The sequence below is a fragment of the Podarcis erhardii genome (genome assembly GCF_964252035.2).
Source record: "Podarcis erhardii genome assembly, chromosome: 11".
Lineage (NCBI taxonomy): Eukaryota > Metazoa > Chordata > Lepidosauria > Squamata > Lacertidae > Podarcis > Podarcis erhardii.
In genome coordinates this window covers 31,998,181-32,021,740 of record NC_138501.1, presented here as the reverse complement: position 1 = coordinate 32,021,740, position 23,560 = coordinate 31,998,181, and the positions used below count along the sequence as shown (strand labels likewise).

At 40.5% G+C, this 23,560-nt stretch overlaps 1 protein-coding gene across 2 annotated transcripts in view; it reads left to right on the top strand.

Annotated features, from left to right (window-relative positions):
- The window catches only part of DMGDH (dimethylglycine dehydrogenase), a 42,757-nt gene that overhangs the window by 967 nt on the left and 18,230 nt on the right, over positions 1-23,560 (top strand). For both annotated transcript variants that reach the window (XM_081881191.1, XM_081881190.1), the window contains exons 2-10: positions 1,624-1,792; positions 5,557-5,655; positions 9,940-10,104; positions 11,640-11,844; positions 16,366-16,614; positions 18,687-18,885; positions 19,955-20,124; positions 21,570-21,723; positions 23,225-23,390. In XM_081881191.1, coding sequence (XP_081737317.1) covers positions 1,624-1,792; positions 5,557-5,655; positions 9,940-10,104; positions 11,640-11,844; positions 16,366-16,614; positions 18,687-18,885; positions 19,955-20,124; positions 21,570-21,723; positions 23,225-23,390 — 1,576 coding nt within the window. The remainder of the gene's footprint in view (positions 1-1,623; positions 1,793-5,556; positions 5,656-9,939; positions 10,105-11,639; positions 11,845-16,365; positions 16,615-18,686; positions 18,886-19,954; positions 20,125-21,569; positions 21,724-23,224; positions 23,391-23,560) is intronic.

The window sequence follows — 23,560 nt, the reverse complement described above, 5'->3', positions numbered from 1 at the left end:
TTCTGTTTAGAGATCAACCAAAATTAAGAAAGGTCCATTCTGTGTCCATTCCCACATGGTGTATGATTAATACACACTGAAAGGTAAACACACAATTGAAGACTTTTGAACATTAAATTGGTATACCTCAGCTCAATATGGAAGCTGCCTTTCGGGTGAATGAACCTGTGAATGGTTGTGAGTGGTGAACAGTGGTGGCTGCTGCTCACTTGAGCTGGTAGGGCAGTGGCAGGGCAGCTAACAGCAACTGGAGCTTGGGAGACGCAGAGCCAGAGGTCACAAGAGGCAAACTCACTTAATCCAGAAACACACACTGGGCACTTCTAGACTGTCGCCATTGTGTGACCTCCCTGCCAAAAGAATAAGAATGAATGCTCAATAAATAGCTCCATAAACATGTACAAACAGACAGGGCCAGCCCAATACATTTTGGGACCTGAGGTGAACCACCAAATGGTGCCCTCCTCCCCACGAAGAAAAATGGGGTGATTGAAGACCTACATCAGGAACAAAGGAGGAATAAAGATCTATATCAGGATCTGCTGCCCCTGTGGATCCTGCTGCCTGAGGCAGTCATCTCACCTGTCCTCATGGGTGAGCTGGCCCTGCAAACAAAGCAGGATGAAAGCTCAGTAAGTAGGTTATATGGAAGCAAACACAGAGTTGACACATACACAAGTGAGTGTGTGGCAGGGGAAGAAAGCAAGGCTGGGGAATCGGAGGACAAATGGAGATGTTGAAGGCAGGCAGGGGGGTTCTGCATGGCACTGCAAGAAAGCGAGTCTTTCCCTCCAGCACGGAAAACAAAAATCTTGTTGTGGCTCCTTGCCTCTGCTTTAAACAAAAGTGGCACAACCTGCCTGCTCTTTCTGCTGCTTCCTACCCAGTGTCTGGAATGGTATGTTAACTAAGCTTCTCTCAGAGTTGCAGCAGCAGTGTGATTAGCTAAAAGCATTCTGAGTGAATCCTCATTTCGCAACCTGGATAAAATGGGAGGGGGATATTTTGAAGCGCTCTCAGCGGATTGGTAGTGGGTATCATTCTGAAAGGAACAGTGTTATGAATAGAATCATTGAATTGTGGAGTTGGAAAGGACCATGAGGCTCATCTAGTCCAACCCACTGCTATGCAGGAATCTTTTGCCCAACATGGTGCCCAGACCCACAATCCTGAGATTAAGAGTCTCATGCTCTACCAGCTGTGCTATGATTTTGCACAAAGTACAGCAAATAACTCTCATAATTGACTAGCTGTTTTCATTCTCTAGAAAAGAAGGGCATTTGATTTTCATTCTCTAGGAAAGAGGGGGATTTGATAATTTATTTATTTATTTATTATATAATTTATTTTTTAAACTGAGGCTTCTTTCTCTCTTCCATCTTATGGATAACAATATACTTCTTGTACTATTTATGTAAAATACATAAGAAATACAGTACAGTGGTACCTCGGGTTACATACGCTTCAGGTTACAGACTCCGCTAACCCAGAAATAGTGCTTCAGGTTAAGAACAGTTTCAGGTTAAGTACGGACTTCCGGAACGAATTAAGTACTTAACCCGAGGTACCACTGTATATAAAAAAGGCAAAGAAGCAAGATTCCTGTTTCTATGTTTTTCCTAGGGAAGAAAAACCTTCTATAGAAGCAAGATGGAAAGATGCAGCAGAAACAGTAATTATTGGAGGTGGTTGTGTTGGTGTGAGTCTTGCTTACCACCTGGCCAAGGCTGGCATGAAAGACGTACTTCTGTTGGAAAAGTCTGAACTCACTGCTGGATCTACATGGCATGCAGTAAGGGAAAGTTCTGACATATTAAATATGAAACAAGCCATCTCATTTCTAGTTGCTTAGATAATAACAATTTCATAAATTATATAATTATTGTCATTCTAAATATAGCCTTTCGCAACTCATTAAATTGTCTCTCATAAACACAGTGGAAATTTGCATAGAGCTGAAACTCATTAATTACTGATGCTTATACTATGGGAGTGTGACAGAATAGCTCATCCATTGCATGTTTGGCAATTGAAGTTGGGCCTTGCAAATGCTACCATTATAGCATGTAACCTAAGCAAGCGGAAGCAGGTTTAAAAAACAAACAAACTATCATGTTTAGTTACAGCTCCTTGTCAAGAGGTACACCTCTGTGTCTTCTGAAGCAGCAAAATCCTTCTTGTACCACCTGCATTTTTCAGGAAGATTGCTCCCCACCCATACAACTGAAGCCAATAGAAGCCTTTTTGCAACACTGGGGTTTTTTGCAGGGGAGGCACAGCACACAAGGAGGTGAGTTGTAGACCTTTCTTCATCGTCTGCAACTTCCCTGCAAAAAGATGCCCCATGCCACAATTATGCATGAAAAAGGCAATTATTGCCTCCAATAGAGGGCTTTTAAAAAGATTAGTTATGGAGGGGCGGGGAGGCTGAGGGACGAGAGATCTGCAGGGTGGATGAAGGGGCCCCAGGGGGTGTATCTGACCCATGGATAGGGATGTTCGAGAATTCCGAAGAAAACAGAAACAGGAGTGGCAATTGGCAGTGTTTGCTTATTTTCCCATCTCTGGAACAGAAATCAATCCAGCAAATGTGTTTAGCATTCAGTGTTGTTGTTGTTGCTTTGAGCCTGCAAGCAATACGTAATTGATTACCTTCCCCTCACATTTTCATTGTGTTTCCTTTGCATTGAAATGAATGGGGTGGAATAATGTAACGACAACATAATTTATATAATTAATTACACGTTAGGTAATTTCACTACAGTTGACAGCAAGACGAATAGCATAGTTTTTGGCAGATGATGACTACAATGGAGTGGAAGCAGCACTGCCTGCCTACAAATACAGGAATGGAAAACAATGCCTTCTTACATCACTACGTATAGACCAGTAATTCCACATCTCTGAAAGTGACAGGACTCCAATGTTTGACCTGAGTTAATGTTGTATCTTAATTCTGCCTCTGCCTTGTTAAGATTGTTAGGATTGCATTGAATGGTGAAAAACTCTTACACTGATTTAATGAAGAGAGGAAGACCATTTGGCAAGGTTCCCTGCATATACTGACCATAGCATTCACAGAAAAACAATCTATTTATATTTCTGTAGTTATGCAAGGCATTCTGCTCCATGCGGGAATTACAGATTAGTAGCTGGATCCATATTACGCAAACTGTGCAGTGACCTAGCTAGTTACCAAGAAGAAGTTGTTTTCAGTAGCTTGCAGCCTCAGGGTAATCCTAGATATCATATCGTGTGTCAGTGGTGGTGGCTGTAGTAAAGCCAAATTAGACATTACTAACATGTACCGTATCTGCTGAAGTGGTATACATTTCTAGTCACCTTGCATATTCATATACTATTGTAAATTATCAGAGTAGCACTTGATAGGCTTTATGAAATATAGTGACTCTTTCTCAAATTTTTTTTTAATAGATATTTATTGAGATTTTACAAAACAGAAACATAAGTAAGACAGACATACAACAAAAACAGATATATCAAAAAAGAAAAAGAAAAAGAAATAAAAACATTTAAAAAAAACAAAGAAGAAATCCAATTTTTAACTTCATAGTTCTATAACCCTCTTTCTTGACTTCCTCACATCTCCCTTTTTTGTGTTCCCCTTTACACAATCAAGTTCAGCAAATTCTGACCCTCTTTCAAACCTCGTTTATGTTTCAGCCTATTATGTCTCCAGTTTTTCTTCTCTTTCCACATCATTTTTTACCTAATCTTTATAGCTTAGTCCCTTATACCACTTAATATACATTTGACATAACATTACTCTGGCCTTTTCCCCCTTTCTTTTTCACACTTTTTTGCCTATTCCTTTTGACCCTGTCACTAATGCCATATTGTTTTTATATCCAACATCTTTTTAACATTCAAACATTTTACAATATTTGTGCAAATAGTCTTTAAACTTCTTCCAGTCCTCTTCCACCGACTCTTCTCCCAGGTCTCGGATTCTGCCAGTCATTTCTGCCATCTCCACGTAGTCTATCACTTGCATCTGCCATTCTTCCAGGGTGGGCAAATCTTGTGTCTTCCAATATTTTGCAATGAGTATTCTTACTGCAGTTGTTGCATACATAAAGAATGTTCTGTCCTCTTTCTCAAATTTTGTGTGCATAGTTCTGCACAGTGTGTCCTCCCAAGACCCAACTTCAGTGTGTATTTTGGTTCCATAAGTTCCTTGAGCATTTGATGCTGTTCTCAGCATTTGATTCTCAAGCTGTGTTGATGTGCTTGCCATTGAAGTTTTAGGCTGAAATCAGATACATACTTAGCTGAGAGTAAGTTGCATTGAACTCAGTGAATTCACTCAGTGTTAACCACTTAAGTGATTATGATTAGATGAGCTTCCTCTGGCTTGCTTCATAATTAAAGCTGTTTCAGACTTTAAGAAAACTCAAGTTTTTCCAAGAATTTTCTGAGAATGCTCAGAAAGATGCTGGGGCCAGTGGAGCTCTCCATTAGCTCTCTTTTATCGCTAATTCTCCATCCCAAACTTAGGCATCAAAGTGGTGAGGGAATTGGTCTAGGCTGGCAAAGCCTATTGCAAATGTTTTGAAACACTCCTGCAGTATTGATATCACTGAGGATATTGTTCATAGAAGTACAGGCAGCACTAACTAGTATGATACAGACAGCACTGGAGCAGAATTGTAGTAAGGCCTTGCCCTTGCTGGTTATGAACTATGTTGTGCTAGAATGAACATATTTCTGTGCCATTCGTTTCCAGCCAAAGGATAGGATCAGGTTTTTAGACAAAGAATAAATTGAACTCCCAGAATTATGCAGCTTAGATTTGCAGAATACAACATACAGGGATTATTTCATTTTTCCGTGAAGCATGCAAAATGTAGCCTAATATAAGAATCCTGTTTTTAGTCTTCCTATGCTCGTGCTTATGCAGCTGATGTACAAGAGAGAAGTATAGCTCTAAGGTATGAACAAGTAAAACAAATCTGATGGAAAGAAAAACCTTAAGAGGGAAAATCCTTACCTCCGCCTCGCCCCCCAACCCAGCTCTATAATAATTCAGTGGCATGGAATATTGAGGGACTAAGAGGGGGGGAACTGGGTGGAAGGAGTATAGAGTAGAATGGCTAGAACTGAGAACAGAGAAGCATAGATACGTAGAAGGAACTGTCTCAGTGTTCAAATAGGTCACTTCTTGGTTCTCACAGAGAAGCTCTTTTTCATTTTTCCCAGGGGTGGAAGAGAGAGTTGCTCATAGATGTTAATGGAGAAATTAAATAATTTAATGTAGCAGGGATTGGGCACAAATGTGTGTGTCTCCACCCTCACCTCCATAAAACACCAAATGTAGCAGTGGTGGAACAAAATTGTCTCAACGGAGTGGGGAGCTCAAAAAGGCTCAGTGGGGGACCCAACATGCTTAGTGGGGAAGGGGGAGGAAAACAGGTAAGTGGGGATGGAGTGGGGTGGGGTGGAGCGGCTGGAACCATGAATAGAAGCATTCCACGCTGCAATGTTTTGTTGAAGACACCCCCATTTGTATCCTATTATTTTGTTCTTTTTTAAAAGGCAGGTTTGACAACGTATTTCCACCCTGGAATAAATCTGAAGCAGATCCATCACTACAGCATCAAGCTTTATGAACAATTAGAAGATGAGACTGGACAGGTGTGTATCTTTAAATATATTTATTACAGATCCAAAATCTTGTGAAATACAGCATTCTGCACAAAGCAAGAACATTTTGCATGCTTGGGGTTGTTTAGCAACTTTAGAAACTCCCTAATGATTGCTCCCAGTGGCTTCATGTAGATTTTAAATAGCACTGAAGACAACATAGTGCCCTGTGGCACACTATAGCTCAAAAGCCAAGGGGCTGAGGTCTAGATAATTGTCCAGGAATTATTGCAGCTGCATCAACCACAACCCTCTCAATACCTCCCCCCAAAGGGGGTATTTGTGACCAGGTGGTAGTTGTTAAATATTGTTGAGTCTAGGGTGGGTTTTTACAGGGGTGGCTGCACTATTCCTTCCTTCTTTCCACCTCCTCCTCATACAGGGACCCATTCAACCACATCCTAAACTCACCCAGTCATATCCACCACCTTGCTAGCCTTAATCATTCCAAGAAGGGCAAGGGTCCAAATGATATGTCATTGGGAGCATACATGCAGAGGTGTACCCAGGCTCCCTTGCACCCTTGGTCAAGAAGCTGGCCTGGCTATTCCAACAATTTTAATCTTTGCTAGACCCAGGAATTAGAAGTGACTCGGGGATACAGGCTAACGTCTCCCCACCACACAAATTCACAATACTGTGATAATGACAATTTGTCAGTGCCCTCTTATTCAACTTCATGAAGGTGGAGCAGCAAATAATTTCCCTTGTTTTGTTTTAATGATTGGTTTTATTTGTTTGCTACTTTTGGATAATACTAATAAGTGTTTAAAAAAATATGTTTGAACATTAAAGTATGACTTGTATTAGAATAATAGAATTGTAGTGTTGGAAGGCGCCCTGAGAGTCATCTTGTCCAAACTCCTGCAATGCATTCTCCCTGGTAGGCATTTGTTTGATAATACAAGAAACATCATTGACATTTTGGAACTTCTACAAACAAATCTTAATACTAGAGCGGTTTTAATCTTTATTGATGCGGAGAAAGCCTTTGACAACATTTCTTGGATGTTCATGAAGAAAAATTTGGAAGGGATGGGAGTCGGGCGGGGGTTTGAAAATGGAATAGAAGCAATTTATTCAGAGCAAAAAGCTAAATTGATTGTTAACAATGTGGTGACAGAGGAGTTCAAAATAGAAAAAGGGACACGACAGGGGTGCCCTCTATCCCCCCTATTGTTTATTTCAGTCCTGGAGGTGCTATTGAACATGATTAGAAAGGACCGGTCTGTACAAGGAATTGAGGTCGGAGTGAAACAATACAAACTGAAAGCTTTTGCAGATGACTTGGTATTAACATTACAGGAGCCAGTCTCTAGTACTAAAAGAGTGTTAGAATTAATTTCTGACTTTGGTCGGGTGGCGGGATTTAAGCTGAATAAGCAAAAAACTAAGGTTCTAGCAAAAAATTTGACAACTACAGAAACAGATGAGTTCCTGAAAGAAACAGAATTAAATGTGGTTAAAAAAGTAAAATACCTAGGGGTGTATCTGACCTCCAAAAATTTGAATTTGTTTAAAGATAATTATGAGAAATGTTGGTCAGAAATCAAAAGAGACTTGGAAATATGGTCAAGATTGAAACTTTCCTTGTTGGGCCGAATAGCAGCTATAAAGATGAATGTATTGCCGAAAATGTTATTTCTGTTTCAGGCCCTACAGATCATGGACAAAGTGGAATGTTTTGGAAAGTGGCAGAGGGATATTTCCAAGTTTGTTTGGCAGGGCAAAAAGCCCCGAATAAAGTTTAAAATACTAACTGACGCGAAAGAAAGAGGGGGATTTGCCCTGCCAGACTTGAGGTTATATTATGAATCTGCAGCCTTCTGCTGGTTGAAAGATTGGATTTTATTGGAAAACACTGATGTCCTAGATCTGGAGGGGTTTGATAATGCTTTTGGGTGGCATGCATATTTGTGGTATGACAAGGTTAAAGTTCACAAATTGTTTAAAAACCATATTGTCAGAAGAGCAATTTTGATGGTCTGGACAAAATATAAGGACTTATTGGAGAGTAAGACTCCGAGGTGGCTCTCACCGGTGGAGGCCAAGGCACGTAAGAGACTTAACATGGAAGCCTACTGGCCTAAATATTGGGAAATAATTGAAAAAATTGGAGACAATTGGAGGTTGCTGAGCTTGGAAAAATTGAAAAACAAGGTGCGAGATTGGTTGCACTATGCTCAAATCCAGGAGGTTTTTAAAGTGGATAAAAAGGTTGGATTCCAGGTGGAAAAATCGAAACTAGAGACAGAACTGTTAGAGCCAAAAAATAAATTACTTTCGAGAATGTATAATTTGCTGCTTAAATGGAATACACAGGACGAGACAGTCAAATCCGCCATGATAAAATGGGCACAGGACTTGGGGCACAACATTATGTTTGAAGACTGGGAAAGGTTATGGAACACCGGAATGAAATTTACGGCATGTAGTGCCTTGAAGGAAAATATTATGAAAATGATATACCGGTGGTACATGACCCCAGTCAAACTTGCTAAGATATATCACCTGTCTGACAACAAATGTTGGAAATGTAAAGAGGCGGAAGGGACATTCTTTCACCTCTGGTGGACTTGCCCGAAAGTGAAGGCCTTTTGGGAGATGATTCATAATGAACTAAAAAAGGTACTTAGATTTACCTTACCTAAGAAACCGGAGGCCTTTCTTCTGGGCATTGTGGACCAGAGAGTACTTAAGAAAGATAGAACTTTTTTTATGTATGCTACCACAGCAGCAAGGATCCTGATTGCTAAGCATTGGAAGACACAAGATTTACCCACGCTGGAGGAATGGCAGACGCAGTTGATGGACTACATGGAACTGGCTGAAATGACTGGCAGAATCCGAGACTTGGGAGAAGAAACAATCGAGGAGGACTGGGAAAAATTTAAAGACTATTTGAAAAAACATTACAAGTTGTATGAATGTTAAAAAATGCACTTTTTAGAAATTCTTGCTTCAGCATCGGTAAATTAATGAAATGGAAATTAAGGTACAAGAAGTCAAAGGTGGAATAATGAAATAACTTTATTGTGTTTAAGCTGAAACATGTAAGATTTGGGTTACAATAGTTTTGAAATTAGGCAACATGATAAAATGAAAGATACAATAAGTTTTGAAATAAGTTAACAAATTGCTGATATTTTGTATTACAGAGAATGCAGGGTTTGGAGGATGTGGGGAAGTCCAATAGATGTGCTGGAAAAAAGGATTATGGAAATTTGTAATTTCTCTACTGTATTTTTCTATTTCTGTCTTTATTTCTTTTTTCTGTATTTCATAAACTTAATAAAAAATATTATAAAAAAAACTCCTGCAATGCAGAAATCTCAACTAAATCATACATGTCAGATAGCCATCCAGCCTCTTATTAAAAACTTCTGTTTGTCTACCACTATCAAACAGTTCTTACTGTAAGAAAGTTCTTTCTGATGTTCAGAATCTCCTTTTTGTAACTTGAAGCCACTGGTTTGGGTCCTACCTTCCGGAGCAGGAGGAAACAAGCTTGCTCCATCTTCTATGTGACAGCACTATAGATACTTGAAGATGACTGTCATATCTCCTCTCATTCTCACTAAACATACCCCAATCCCTCAACTTATTCTCATAAGGCTATGTTTCCTCCTCTTTACATGTTCCAGTTTATTATTGTTTATTATTTTGTTATTTATTTCATTTCTATACTGCTTTATATTTTCAAGAAAAATCTCAAAGCAGTTTACAGCATATTAAAACATCAATAAAACAATCTGAAGAAAGTAACATATAGAGTATACAGTCAAAGCAACATAATTAGCAAAAAACTAAAATATTATCTTAAAGATTTCAAAATAAAACATTACAAAGGAGGTCAACTACAGAATACATATTTAACACAAACAAAGTTAACAAAAAAATTAAACATTAAAAAAACCCATTGCTAAGTGAAGTCAAATATAAAATGCACATGAACAAGAGAATAAAATATCATAAGCATGACACAGCTGTTTAGCAGGCACAAAAAGATGGGGCAAAAGAATCCAGTTGTTAGGGTTTGTTGTCAGGCAATTGTGGTGCCCAGAATTAAACAGAATTGAAAAGAAACTAAAAATTAAAGTGGTTAATCTGTTGGTACATTTCAAATAACTCTAAAGTTAATTATAGCAACTCATTATTTATTCTGTAGCCTCTTCTGAAGATACACTATGCCATGGTTATCATTTAGGACTGTATTGGACTGCTTGTAAGTATTCTATATTGGGAACCTGATAGTCTTTTTTCTGTTCCTGTTAGGCTGTTGGGTTTCATCAGCCAGGAAGTATTAGAATTGCTTCAACTCCAACGAGGGTGGATGAGTTTAAATACCAGATGTCTCGGGCTGGTTGGCACCCAGCAGAGCAGTATCTTATCAAGCCAGAGAGAGTACAAGAATTATTCCCTTTAATAAACATGGAAAAGGTAAACGAATTCAATTATTTTATTTCCAAATGATGTGAAATTTTACATGCAAAAAATATGACTGTGATTCAATATCCCTCTTCAAAATTTGAAGATTATTTTATAGTACACAACTCTTATTAAATCTTCCTAACATGAAACCATTTGAAAGAAGTTGCCTCAGGCAGCAGATTTTACAGAGGGTGCCATTTTTATGTATCCAATATCCAGCTTAGTGTGTCATTTACAGAATGAGCTTCAGCCTGGGTGAGAGGTCATTCTGACAGGAGCTACAGGTGCAGAAATGTTACTGGCATTCTGCAGACTGTGCTGGGTACAGAAGCAAGACTCGACTATTAGGATTTATTGCAGAAGGCTCAGCAGCTGACAGTATTGTAATGTTCAATGGATATTTGTGATCTGTTCAAAACCAACTTTATCAGTGTTGCAAAAATGAAACAGAGCAACTTGGACATGGTAGAAGAATCCTTCTGTGTAAATGTGTAATGTGTAAATACAGTATATTGGTCTCTTGGTTTTACAAATCCTTGGTAATTCCTAAGGTTTTGATCAGAAACAGCCACCAGATATTCAGATGAGGGAACAAAGGACACTTTGAGTACCGGTAGTTACGGTATGTTGATCGTCATGACAGTAACAATGTATTGTAGGGGCCAGTGCTTTTTTTCTAAAAAAAAAATGTTTAGGGGTACTCTCATTTTCCTACTCATATTGAAATACTGCCCCTGGATGAGGCCAAACTTAGATTCACAAAATGTTTAGGGGTATGTGTACCCTGTCCCCCCCCCCAGGTAGGGGCCTATGGGAATTGTAATTGAGTGACATCTGGAAGGCCAAAGGTTCCGCACACCTAAATTGGTTGTAATTCTGTTCTCCTGAACTGAGTAGCAAAACACCCATTGGCTGCATTTCCATGTCATGGAAAGCCACCTACACTGTGGCTTACCATACATGAGCTGAACCCGTTTCACTGTGGCTTACCATACATGAGCTGAACCCGTTTCACCCGTTTGCATTCACACTGTTGAGAAACAAACAGTGAACTCTGGCATTGCGCTTTATCTGGACTAGGTATCAGGGTTTGTTTCTCTCCAAGCAAATACAAGATTTGTTATTGGCTTACCAATTGTGGTTTATTTGAATGAAACAAATCATAATCCCTGATTTGGAAGTAATACTAAGTAAAGGATCATGATTTTTACAATGTGTAGGAGTGAAGCAAGTCTGATCAGTTCATGTAAAAAAGACACTACGGTATTTTTATCTACTGTTATGTGTGGATACAGCCATTGAATTTTATGAAGTATATTTGATTAACATTGAGGTAAGTTGAATTTCCATGCTATATTTGTTCTTTTTGGTTTTTTTTCAGATCTTACATCCAGATTCTGAATTTCTCTTTCCTAGAAATTACACACAAGTGTCTAGTTCCTTGTTCAAAGAAGTCCTAATATGTAGATATCCTCCATTTCTAACATGTTGGTTAAGAAAACATAACAATACTAACAGAGTTTCATTTTGTTTGACCCACTTAGGTTTTAGCTGGTTTGTACAACCCTGGAGATGGTCATATTGACCCTTACTCACTCACCATGGCTTTGGCTGCAGGGGCCAGGAAATATGGGGCTCAGATAAATTATCCAGTCCAAGTAACTGACCTAAAATCAAGAGCAGATGGAACATGGGAAGTTGAAACTCCACAAGGAATAATTCATGCAAACAGAGTTGTGAATACAGCTGGTAAGAAATGAAATATATTTGCATGTCTTTGGAAAATTTAATACCCTAACTAGGCCAGATGAAGTAGCTCACACTAAACACAGATTGAGCACAAATGCTCTAATGAATGCCATGCAGAACACAAGTGATATATGCTTTGCATTAGCTATTTGATGACCTCCTGGAAGATAATTTGGCATGAAGCAGTGATCCCCCCCCCCCAAAAAAAATAATTTTAATAGTTCCTAGAATAGCATGCTTCATTGCTTAATGATAGGATAATGCACATTCCATGTTATTAGCATTCTATTTTTAAAAAATGCCGTTATGTAAGTCTGTGAATCTTCCTTCCATGTATATTAGTTTAGGACCAGGATATGATAACAGGGCTCCTGCCTGTAGATTGGCCTTTGACTTTGAAAACTGAGGAAATAGGCCACACTTTTAGGCAATTCTAGTCCAAAATGTCTCCATGAATTGTGGAAACACTTGCTTGGTATTATACTATGGTTACACATTAGAAACACTTAGAAGATTAAAATGGGCTGTGTGTCCGTGTTTCCTGGAAATAGCTTTTGCCTTTTTATTAAGATACTGTTACATACCACCCCAATCTCCACAGCAGTGCAAGATTCTAGGGGTGCAGGCGCTTACTCAGGGTTTGTTTTCTTTGGAAAAGAGACATAGTGGAGATCGTGGTGTCTTTATGATATATAGTTTATTTACACATATATACAACTTGAGCCTAGGATGGAGGGTTAGACACAGCATTACACTCCAAGAGGTTCTTGCTTCTCTCATAGGCACAGTCTTGGGTTCAAACGGGCATCAGATATCTTGTCTGTTGCTCTACAGCTTACCCTTCTCTCCCTGTCGCGTAACTCTTAACTTTGCACTGGGCAGCTGCCTAGATTGATTCAGCTTACTGACTGAAAAACCATTTCCCCCAGAGCACACCAGGGCAAACTGCAATCCTGAAATTCTACTACTGGCCTTTGTCCTTCTACCTAATTCTGAGCTCAGGGAGAGCTCAGGTTCTACTTTTTCCAGCTGGCACAGAATCTCTGCTTTATTAATCACCCATCTCCCTGCCCCATTTGTTTGCTTAAAGAGTTGGCCATTATCAGGCTGACCTGGACATGGAAAGCTGAGCCCAGCACTTACTAAATCCAGACACCCACAAATTCTAGCACCTCAAACCAATAGCAGTACATTCGGCTCCTAAATGTAATGCAGTTGCTGTCATTTAGAAAATGACTTATTTTTATGTGAGTAAAGGAGTATTTTATTTGGTATTTATAATAACGGAACAATAACCTTATGCACAGAATGCCAGAGGTGGTTTTTTTTAGGTCTTCCATTCATTCACACTTCTACATATTTGTGGAAACTTCCTCTTCCCTTTCCCCTCCACATTACTGCTGGATGAATCAGGGGTGAGTCAGGACATCAGCAAGGTCAGGGCTCCACAGGTACCCCAGCCAATCCAACCCCACAGAGCTCCAACCTTGCTGCTGCTCTGCCTCACCCCTACCTGGTAAACAGCAATGAGGCCAGTGGCTCCAGTCTACTGTTCTGGTCATTCCTGATGTTAGTTTTCCAGTAATTGGAAATTGCTTATATTTGGTGCTTTTGAAAACAAAAGTTTAAATTCCTATTTATGTATTAACCATTTGGCTCTAATGTATTAATGTTTATAATTATAGCATAAATACCTCGAGTAAAAAGGTCTGCAGGGCTCTGATGAGTACACTGGAACATGGGAAGCTGCCTTATACTGAATCACATCAGTGATCCTGCTAGCTCAGTATCGTCTGTGTTGAGTAATAGGCTGCAACATTACAGCAGATGGTCATAGGCAGAGACTGTCCAGGGTTTCAAACAGGGCTTATTTCCCTGCCTCCCTGGGGATGCCAGAAATTAGACCTCAAATCTTTTCCAAGCAAACCATTTATCCTACCACTTTTCACATTTCCATATCATCAGTACCACCCCATTTATTCAGTGCTGAGGAATAACCTACAACAGTAAAATGAATGGCACAGGAACCCATTCTTGCAGGCACTGCATGTGACTTGGACCTTTGACATGCATGCCACAGTTTCCTCACTGCTATTTCATATATCTTCTTACATACTCAGTAATTAGCAATGTTTTACTCTTGAGATGTGAAGTTGTGACATCTCTTCAGGCTCTTTCATTTCTTTTTAACTTATTAAACCAAAGGCATACTTGTCAAGTTACAATGTTCAACCAAAGGGAACATTTAGAGCTGGCATTGATTAATGTCCTGGGTCAGGGTAGGTAAACAGCTATGATGTTCCTAATACTCTAGCAGCCAATCTTCTTCCTTCCTTCCATACCCTCCTCTCCAAAAGAAAATAATAATTTACTGTGAGCTTTCATTCCTGTTATATTGCTAAGTTTATATTGCCAACTCAAAACATAGCTGGGTTCATTAGACAGCTGCTTACCTTTCAACCCCTTTCTCATCCAGTTGCCCAATTCAGACGGTACATTTCACATTTTCCAAAGCATGGTCTGGATATTTCACTGAATTATTCTATCGTGTTCTGTCTTGTTGCCTCATTTGCTCACCCCTTCACTGCCTTTTTTACATACCCTCCTCCATTCCCTAGCTTTTATGCTGTTATTTGCAATGATGTTTGACTCAGTAACCTATGGTTAATGCTCATCTCCAAACAGTTTGCAAACCCACTTTGGAATATGGTTTAAAATTATGGTTTGGGGGCAATTTGTACAGCATGACAAACTATTAGTAGAGAACATTAGGAAAGACCAGCACCCCATATCAGAGAAGGAGAGATAAGGGTACAAGCCTTTCTTATACTCCCAGCCTCCAAATCACTATTTGGAAATTAGTCCATATAATGTCTGCTGTTTTTATATTTGGGCTTATTTTCAGTTAAACGAGAAATATATATCCCAAATCTCTTGCACAAATCCTGCCTAGATCCCACAGCCACTTCTTATTGCCAACTCTCGCCTGTGGTATTGGTGCATGGATAGAAACAACCTCAGTGTTTTGTGAGTGTTCTAGGGATTGTGGCTCATTAACTACCTGATAACTTATTTCTTGTTTGACCTACGCGGAGTCCTTATTTAATGTTAAGTTATAAAGTGGGACAGAGGGTTGTAGCCAACAGGCTTTTGCCTCATTACCAGCTTCCCCTCCATTCCTCCTCCATGTTTCACTTTGTCTTTTTGCTCAGCACATACTTCATGAAACTCTTAATCTTAGGGTTGTGGGTTCAAGCCCTGCATTGGGCAAAAGATTCCTGCATTGCAGGAGGTTGGACTAGATGGCCCTCATGGTCCCTTCCAACTCTACAATTCAATGTGTCTATGATTCATGGCCAAGACTAAATTGGCTGTTATCAGCAGCAGACATTTATTCTGCTATTTTAATCACAGCAGAAATCTGAGGCAAATATCAGCCACAAACAACTGTATTCATGATTAAGCTTGAGAAATAGGAGCATTAATAGAAATGGGTGGAGTTGAATGCAAAAAGCTGGACTTAAATTTTTTTAGAGACAGCCCCCTAAGAGGTAGCCTGTGGTGTTATCTTATTCTCAGCACTGTCCAATACTGTCTATAGAAACTCTGTGTGCTATTAGTGGCTAGATGGAACAGTGGTAGTTTAACTAGAAAAAAAGGTTAGTGGAATAAAGTAGGGGAAGTGAAAACTACCAAAGCCGTGGTGCCCATAGATGATGCCTTGTTTGCCTCCTCCAACACAGAAATAAATTTTCTCTCTACAGGCAACCTCTGCCATCCTGAAGCAACATTCTCACCAAATGTAGGCATTCTGTTTCTTTTTCCTGTTTGGAAAACATGATGATCTTTGGCATAAGGAGGAGTCCTCCAATGAGTTGTCTCTTTGTCAAAGACATCAACCCAAACAGTTCCACACTATTTAATCATCTCCTTGTTTAAGTAATATTCCTCTTGTATTATTAAAACTCCTCTTCCAAGTTTCATAAATAGTTACATACACAAAAACTTGACATCGTTCCCATATGAGGAAGTTGCACCTTGGTTGCATGGAGAGACAGCACTGAAATTTGGTTCCCCTCCCACAAAAGCTTCCTAGCATTAAACTCAGGTTGACTGCAGAAGGGCAGGTTTTAGAAATGTGAGATATCTGGGATGAGCAGGAGAGCAATTTCTGTATTATAAGCAGCAGAGAAAATCAAGGAGGGGAGAGAAGAGAAGAGAAGAGAAGGAATTACACAAGAGAGAGAGGTAATGAAGAGGAACCATAGTAGCAAAAATTTCAGAGGTCAAGGAAGATGCTAGGAATGGTTAACTGGTTTGCAGGACACAGACAGAGAGAAACTATCTTCAACCTTTCCCTATGCTGAGTAGGGACTCCTAGGTTTAACAGCTGAGATCAGCAGTGGTTCAAAGCCTTACCTTCTGATATAAGAGGGGATTGAGAATACACTCATCAACAAGATTGTTCCTTTAGATTCCAAGTATTCTGTTCTAATACTTTCTGTCCTTCGTGTTTTCTAGGTTTCTGGGCTCGTGAAATAGGGAAAATGATTGGATTGCCCCATCCACTCATACCAGTTCATCACCAGTACATTGTTACTGCAACTATTCCTGAAGTGAAAGCCCTTAAAAAGGAATTTCCTGTGATTCGTGACCTAGAAGGTTCATATTATCTAAGACAAGAAAGGGATGGGATTTTATTTGGCCCATATGAAAGTCCAGAAAAAATGAAACTACAGGAATCCTGGGTAAAAAATGGAGTCCCGCCAGGTAATTTTGCTTGAAAAATAATCTCAGGCTTTAGCTGCAGTTATATTATTGTCATAATCCTAGAGTAGAGGCAGAGTTCTCTGGCAAATGCAGGCTCAGAGAGGAGATGGATCCTTTCCCTGGTTTGAAGCATGTGTGTTCATGGGCAGCAGACCCCCCCCATAGTACACCCCCCAGGAGCCGCCTCTGCCACCAGATTCTGGTGGCTTGTCCATAGACTCCTTGGGGATCAAGAGAGCCCTGAGGAGAGTTTCCCCACAACTGGAAACCATATTCCCCAATGGCTGCAGCAGGAGGCACCTTTAACAAGTCAGGAGGCATCACTTAGTGGGTGAAGTCTCTAGTCAATAACTACCTAAAGGTAAAGGAAAAGGGGACCCCTGACCATTAGGTCCAGTCGTGGCCAACTCTGGGGTTGCGGCGCTCATCTCACTTTATTGGCCGAGGGAGCCAGTGTACAGCTTCCGGGTCATGTGGCCAGCATGACTAAGCCGCTTCTGGCGAACCAGAGCAGTGCACGGAAACACTGTTTACCTTCCCGCCAGAGCGGTACCTATTTATCTACTTGCACTTGACATGCTTTCAAACTGCTAGGTTGGCAGGAGCAGGGACCAATCAATGGGAGCTCACCCCATTGCGGGGATTCGAACTACCGACTTTCTGTTTGGCAAGTCCTAGGCTCTGCTATAAAACTTAGTCAGTTGCTCTAGGTCCTGGATGAGACAACTGGGATATTTGGATTCAGCTATGGGAGCACTGTCCATGGGCCTGAACCCACACCTTTGAGTCTAAGCTACTTTTGCTGCTCGAAACTTCCAACCTCCCATTGCTTGCGCCATCACGCCTCCTTGGTGGTCGGGATCCTCCTCATGGGATAATAGGCCAGTTCTGCTAATTAGTGCTATCCTTTGTGTAGATCACAGTGGTACTATTTTTGTCATTGCGCTGATGGTTGCAGCCAGATACAGTCACTGATACAGGGACAAAACCAATGCTGTGAACAAAACTTTAGTGGCACTGGTGAAGTGTGGAAGGCCATGGCTGCAAATTGCATGTCTGCATCTGGGTCTTTTGTTGCAAATAGCATGGAGATCATGAACATACCTGTGTTTCCCCCAGATGAAGAAAGTGGCATTTGGTGGACTGGGGGGGGGGGAGTGGAAGGGATGTCTGATGAACTCCACGTAGGCATGTCTTTGCATCAGTAAAATAGATAAAAAGAATTGCGTTAAATAAATGCCAAATATTTCTTGTATTGTTTTGTGCAATGGGAGGTAGAAATTAGTTTATTTTCAGATGCAAGATACAGCTAGGTGTATTGTTATTTTTGCAAGATACAGGTGGCACTGAGGGTTAAACCACAGAGCCTAGGACTTGCCGATCAGAAGGTCAGCAGTTCGAATCCCCGTGATGAGGTGAGCTCCTGTTGCTTGGTCCCTACTCCTGCCAACCTAGCAGTTTGAAAGCACATCAAAGTGCAAGTAGATAAATAGGTACCGCTCCAGCGGGGAGGTAAACGGTGTTTCCGTGTGCTGCTCTGGTTCGCCAGAAGCGGCTTAGTCATGCTGGCCACATGACCCAGAAGCTGTACACCAGCTCCCTCGGCCAATAAAGCGAGATGAGCGCCGCAACGCCAGAGTCGGTCACAACTGGACCTAATGGTCAGGGGTCCCTTTACCTTTACTTTACTTTACAGCTACAAAGTTTAGGTTTCAATGATGCAAATTATCAAGCTCACCACTTGTTAGAATTAATTGAATTTATGTTGGCAAAGACGTTCGGTGACTGGAATCTGTGAGTGACTATTATATATATATGTATGTTACATATGCATATTCATAAAGACAAAGAGCCTTTCTGGCATCATTAACTTGTTCTCAGATTTCCTATATAAGCCTGCCTTTCACTTTTCAAGGGGGCAGATGGGGATTCTCAGTATACAACTCCTATCCTGCAACATTTGTGTGTATCCTGAAAAAATAAGCGTTGTTTTGATATCAGCACATTGTGTAACTAAAGAGCTTTTGGAATTGGAAAATAACAAATGCATGACTCAAAACCTTTTTTTCTAGGATTTGGGAAGGAGCTTTTTGAGTCTGATTTGGACCGAATAATGGATCATGTTGAGGCTGCTATGGAAATGGTCCCAATCCTAAAGCAAGCAGACATTATCAATGTAGTTGCAGGCCCTATAACATATTCTCCAGATATCTTGCCTATGGTGGGGCCACATCAGGGTGTTCGAAATTATTGGGTGGCTATTGGTTTTGGGTGAGTAAATTGATCTATGGTTAGGAGAAACCTTGTAAATGTTAAATTTATACTTATACGTCTGTCTTCACTGGGTCCCGGATGGTATCTACATTAGTTCTTAAAGAACTCAAATTTAATATTGCTGATCTTATAGCAAAATATGTACTCTTTGTCCCAAAGAGTGGCCTCTGTAACACCATTTTGTTAAAAGGAATTTGTGGGTGGGGGTGATCTCCAATATGTTTGTCCTGTTAGCTTAAAGTCTGTTATCAAGCATAAGTACAAGTTTGAGTGAAGAAGAATCAGCATAGCTTCTGCGAATGTATGTCTTGTCTCATTTTATAATTCTTTGAGAGTGTTAGCAAATATGAAGATAGGGGTGAATCTGGTTGACATTCTTGGACTTTCAAAAAGCTTCTAACAAGTCCATGGCCAAAGACTAGAGGGTGAATGTATCACAGCTTTTGAATTGCAGAAAGGAATGTGAAATGCATCCTGGTGCAAAGAAAATTTGTCTAAGAAATTTAAAGTTGCCCAACTTCCAGTGGGCTTAAATTTGTGGTAAATGTTGGTGGTATTCTTCCTAGGCAGTCTGATCTTGCTTAACATATTATTTCATCAGGACGTAAAAGCCAAGGTTATCATGCTGTTACAGGGAAAACAGAGCAACAACACAAATTTCATTCCAGCCAAATGTAGCTGGAACTCAGATGTTTGTTCTGTTGCTGTAATCACTTAATCTTTAGTTCAAAGCCTAACTGGGCTTTGCCCAGCCCTGTCACTGAACTGGCCCAGGGCAGGTTACAAAAGATCTCAGGTATAATTTAGCTTGAAATCATAAAATAACACAAAGCAAACAAGTAATATAATTAACAAATGAGGACACTGTCCCATCTTAAATTCCAGGCTGCATAAGTGCTCCAGATTTTTAACAAGTTTAACTTTCCAGTAATGAGAAAGCATCCCCCCCGCCAAAAGGTAATAGAGAAGATAATAAGAAGTGAGTTTATAGTCCTCAAAGGTTGTACTGAAATGTTATGTGAAATAAGCTAGTGGGGGAACTGTCTATCTCTTCTTCTTTCCCCAGATACGGCATCATCCATGCTGGTGGCATAGGAAAGTATCTCAGTGACTGGATACTTAGTGGGGAGCCTCCTTTTGATCTAATAGAATTAGATCCAAATAGGTATGGAAAGTGGACTACTCCAGAATTCACGGCAGCAAAAGCAAGAGAATCTTATGGATTTAACAATATTGGTAAGATGTAATTTTCCCCATAGAAAAATAAATAAAGTAGCACTTGAGTAGAGAATTCTTGTGCTGGTTTTCTTCACCTTCACCCCACTCCCAGACTAAGAGAGATCAGGGCTTTGCCTTGTACAGTGGTACCTTGGTTTACGAACTTAATCCATTCCGGAAGTCCGTTCTTAAACCAAAGTATTCTTAAACCAAGGTGTGCTTTCCCATAGCAGCGGGGGACTCAATTTACAAATGGAACATACTCAACAGGAAGCAAAACATGTTCTGCTTCCAAGGCAAAGTTCACAAACCAAAACACCTACTTCTGGGTTTGCAGCATTTTTAATCCAAGTTGTTCATAAACTAAGCTGTTCTTAAACCAAGGTACCACTGTAGTTTGCTGGGACATTGTCAGGCATGGAGAGTCCTCCTCTCCCTTTGGAAACTTCACAGACAAGTATTAATGAGCAGTTTATATTTTATAGTCATTTTTATTCAGTCATCTGGTTGCAAGCAAAAATCCACATCTGTCAGGAGTGTGTGCAGGAGCCAGGCCCTGTGACTGGTAGGGCTTTGCAGGACTGGGGCTTTCCTAAGTTTGTTCTGAAGAGGCAAGGCATGGCCGCACAGGTGAGGCCAATTGGTAACTCACAGCACCTGGTGGCAAGAGCTGGGAAGGGAAATAAGGTCAGCATTTCCCTTTGGCTCTGCCACAGCAACACGCTTCCTGCCTTGCTGTGTTTGGCTTCTTGACTCCTTGCTTCCTGATCCTCGGACCCTTGGCTTATTGACTCCCGGCTCTCTGACCCTCAGACCCTTGGCTTCTGGACTCCCCTTCCTGCTCCCACCCCACTGTCTTGACCCCGGTCCCGACATCCTCCGCCAGGACTTCAACCGCCCGTAAACTGGACCATGACAACATCTCTCCATAAGGAGAGCAGTTGGCTACTCTCAATCTTCCCCTTTCTGTCCCCAGCAATATCCTGGGAGCCAACAGAAAGTTCCTCCTCCTCTCTGCATTCATTATTCTCTAATAAAGATGGACCTCCTAGTTTTTTTGAGAGGGAGGGTCCCCCACACTCTCTAATTACATCTCTGCTGGCTGTTCCCTCTCTTCTGTTTCTCTTTCCATTATCTTGTAACTAGGCAACTTCTGTCAAAACTGCTCAGTGTCTCTGTCTCTCTCTGCTCCTGAAACCACCGGAAACGGGGTGGGTCCCCCCATCTCTGCCTGAGAATGCATTCCTCACTCCTCTGATTCAGACCATTCTCTGACATCCAATTTACACTGTACTGCTTACCTTGCTTATTTTATTTCCATCATTACGATATTTTGCGGCCTGCAAAGTTCTTCAAAAGCATTATCTGTAGCTACATGAAAAATACCCTGTGTACATTTGCAATAAGTGATTCACTGTCATATCTTTTACCATGTTGATTGTGTTTTTGCTTTTGTTTTGCAGTTGGCTATCCTAAGGAAGAAAGATTTGCTGGGAGACCCACAGCGAGAGTCAGTGGGCTTTATGAAGTCCTTAAGTCGGAATGCTCCATGGGATTCCATGCAGGATGGGAGCAGCCTCATTGGTTCTACAAACCTGGGGATGACATTGGATACAAGTAAATGAAAAATATTTATTGATCTTTTGTGCCAAATTAATAGCATTAGCAATATTATGTTCCGGGTTGAAAGGATTGCGAACTGTAGTCTGAAACATAGCATCACTGTTCAGTTGGTCAAATGCACATTAAGAGGAAGTGGTATCCATTCATTCATTTAATAAAATTTATGCACTACATTATTGTAGAAAAACTTCGAAGCAGTTTAATTGGTAGCAGTTATAATTAAGAAAGAGTAATATTTTCATGTTTTTACAACACCAAGTGCATGGCCAGTGGTTAGGGATGACATGAAAACCCCTCCTGGTGGTGCAGCAATAAAACTACTAGTGCATTTGCAAAGCTAAGCAGGGTTCAGTATGGTTTCAAATTGGATGGGGGTTGGACTAGATGACCCTTGGGTTCCCTGTCAACTGTACACTTCTGTGCATATTCACTGAGGCCATCTGGAGAGGGACAGCACCTGGAAGAGGAGGAAGAAGAGCAGAAGCCACTATTCCACTGCTGCTGCTGCTTTGCACAGCAGCTTTGGTGATCCCGCCATGTAAAACAGCAGCAGGGCAGGAGGTTCCTTTCCTCCTCAATGCCGTCTCTTTTCATGTGCTGCCCGAGGCAGCTGCCTCATCCCACCTCATTCATGGGCTGGCCCTGCAGATGGTTCATATGTTGGTTTAGATATGCAGTTGATGGCTTACAGAAAGCATAGTCCCCATTACACTTCCATTGTTAAATTTGTATGAGTATAGGCATATTGCAGATATATAAGCATCCATGTATATGTAATGGATGCTGCCGTGATCCTACTCAATGGCGCTTGTTAGATTTCACCTTTAATCTTCAAAACATAACATAAGAACTTGTGATAATCTCCAGCTAATAATGAAATGCAAAACAACAAATGACAACATTAAAGATTAATTCACTGGAGCTATTGAGGGTTTTTTTTTGTGTGTGTGGGGGGGTAACTTCAGATGAAAAAGTTACCATTCTAAAATAGTTCTTCCTTCCACATATGCTTAACCCTTTTGTATAAGAAACGGCAACAGCAGAAAGTCTCCTACAGTTTTACTGGGGAGGTATGTTGGGACTCCAAGTGACCTTAAGGATCTATCCATGTAATGATGACCGAAATTTCTATGTCATGCTTACTCTTTTGCTGTATTGCATTTATATTCTGCACTTCTATACAGTAATAGCACCTGCATCTGTGGAGTTCCTAGTTTTTGTCTCTAGAATGCAATAATTAATAATTTTTAATGTAAAACATCCACTCAATGGAGTTGAACAGCATTTGTAATTAAATTAAGCATTAACCTAAAGTTACAGTTAGGGAAACTATTGATAAACTTGCCAAAATAAGGTATGCCTATGATTTTTCAGTTTCATTCCCCTTCCCTACTCATCCAAAGGGGTTGGTAGACGAAAGGAAAGGGAGAGGGCTACTTACGGTTAAGTTGAAAATTACTAGGCACTTTTTTTTTTAATGCACTTTTTTTTCTAGGCCAAGTTTTCGACGTACAAACTGGTTTGAACCTGTGGGCCGTGAATATAAGCAGGTGATGGAAAAAGTGGGTGTGATTGATCTCACTCCATTTGGCAAGATTAGCATCAAAGGCAGTGATTCTGCTAAATTTTTGGACCGTCTGATTGCAAATGTGATCCCAAAGGTAAATGGAAATGTAACAGCAATATAGGTCTTGGATTAGTTTTAATAAATGCTGAAAATAAGTTTATATTCTACTCCTATGAAGTCCCAATTGTAATGAGCCTAAGAGTGGTAAGGAAGTAGGATTACATCTACCTCCACCTTCCTGTGTGCACTTGGCCTGACCTGGAT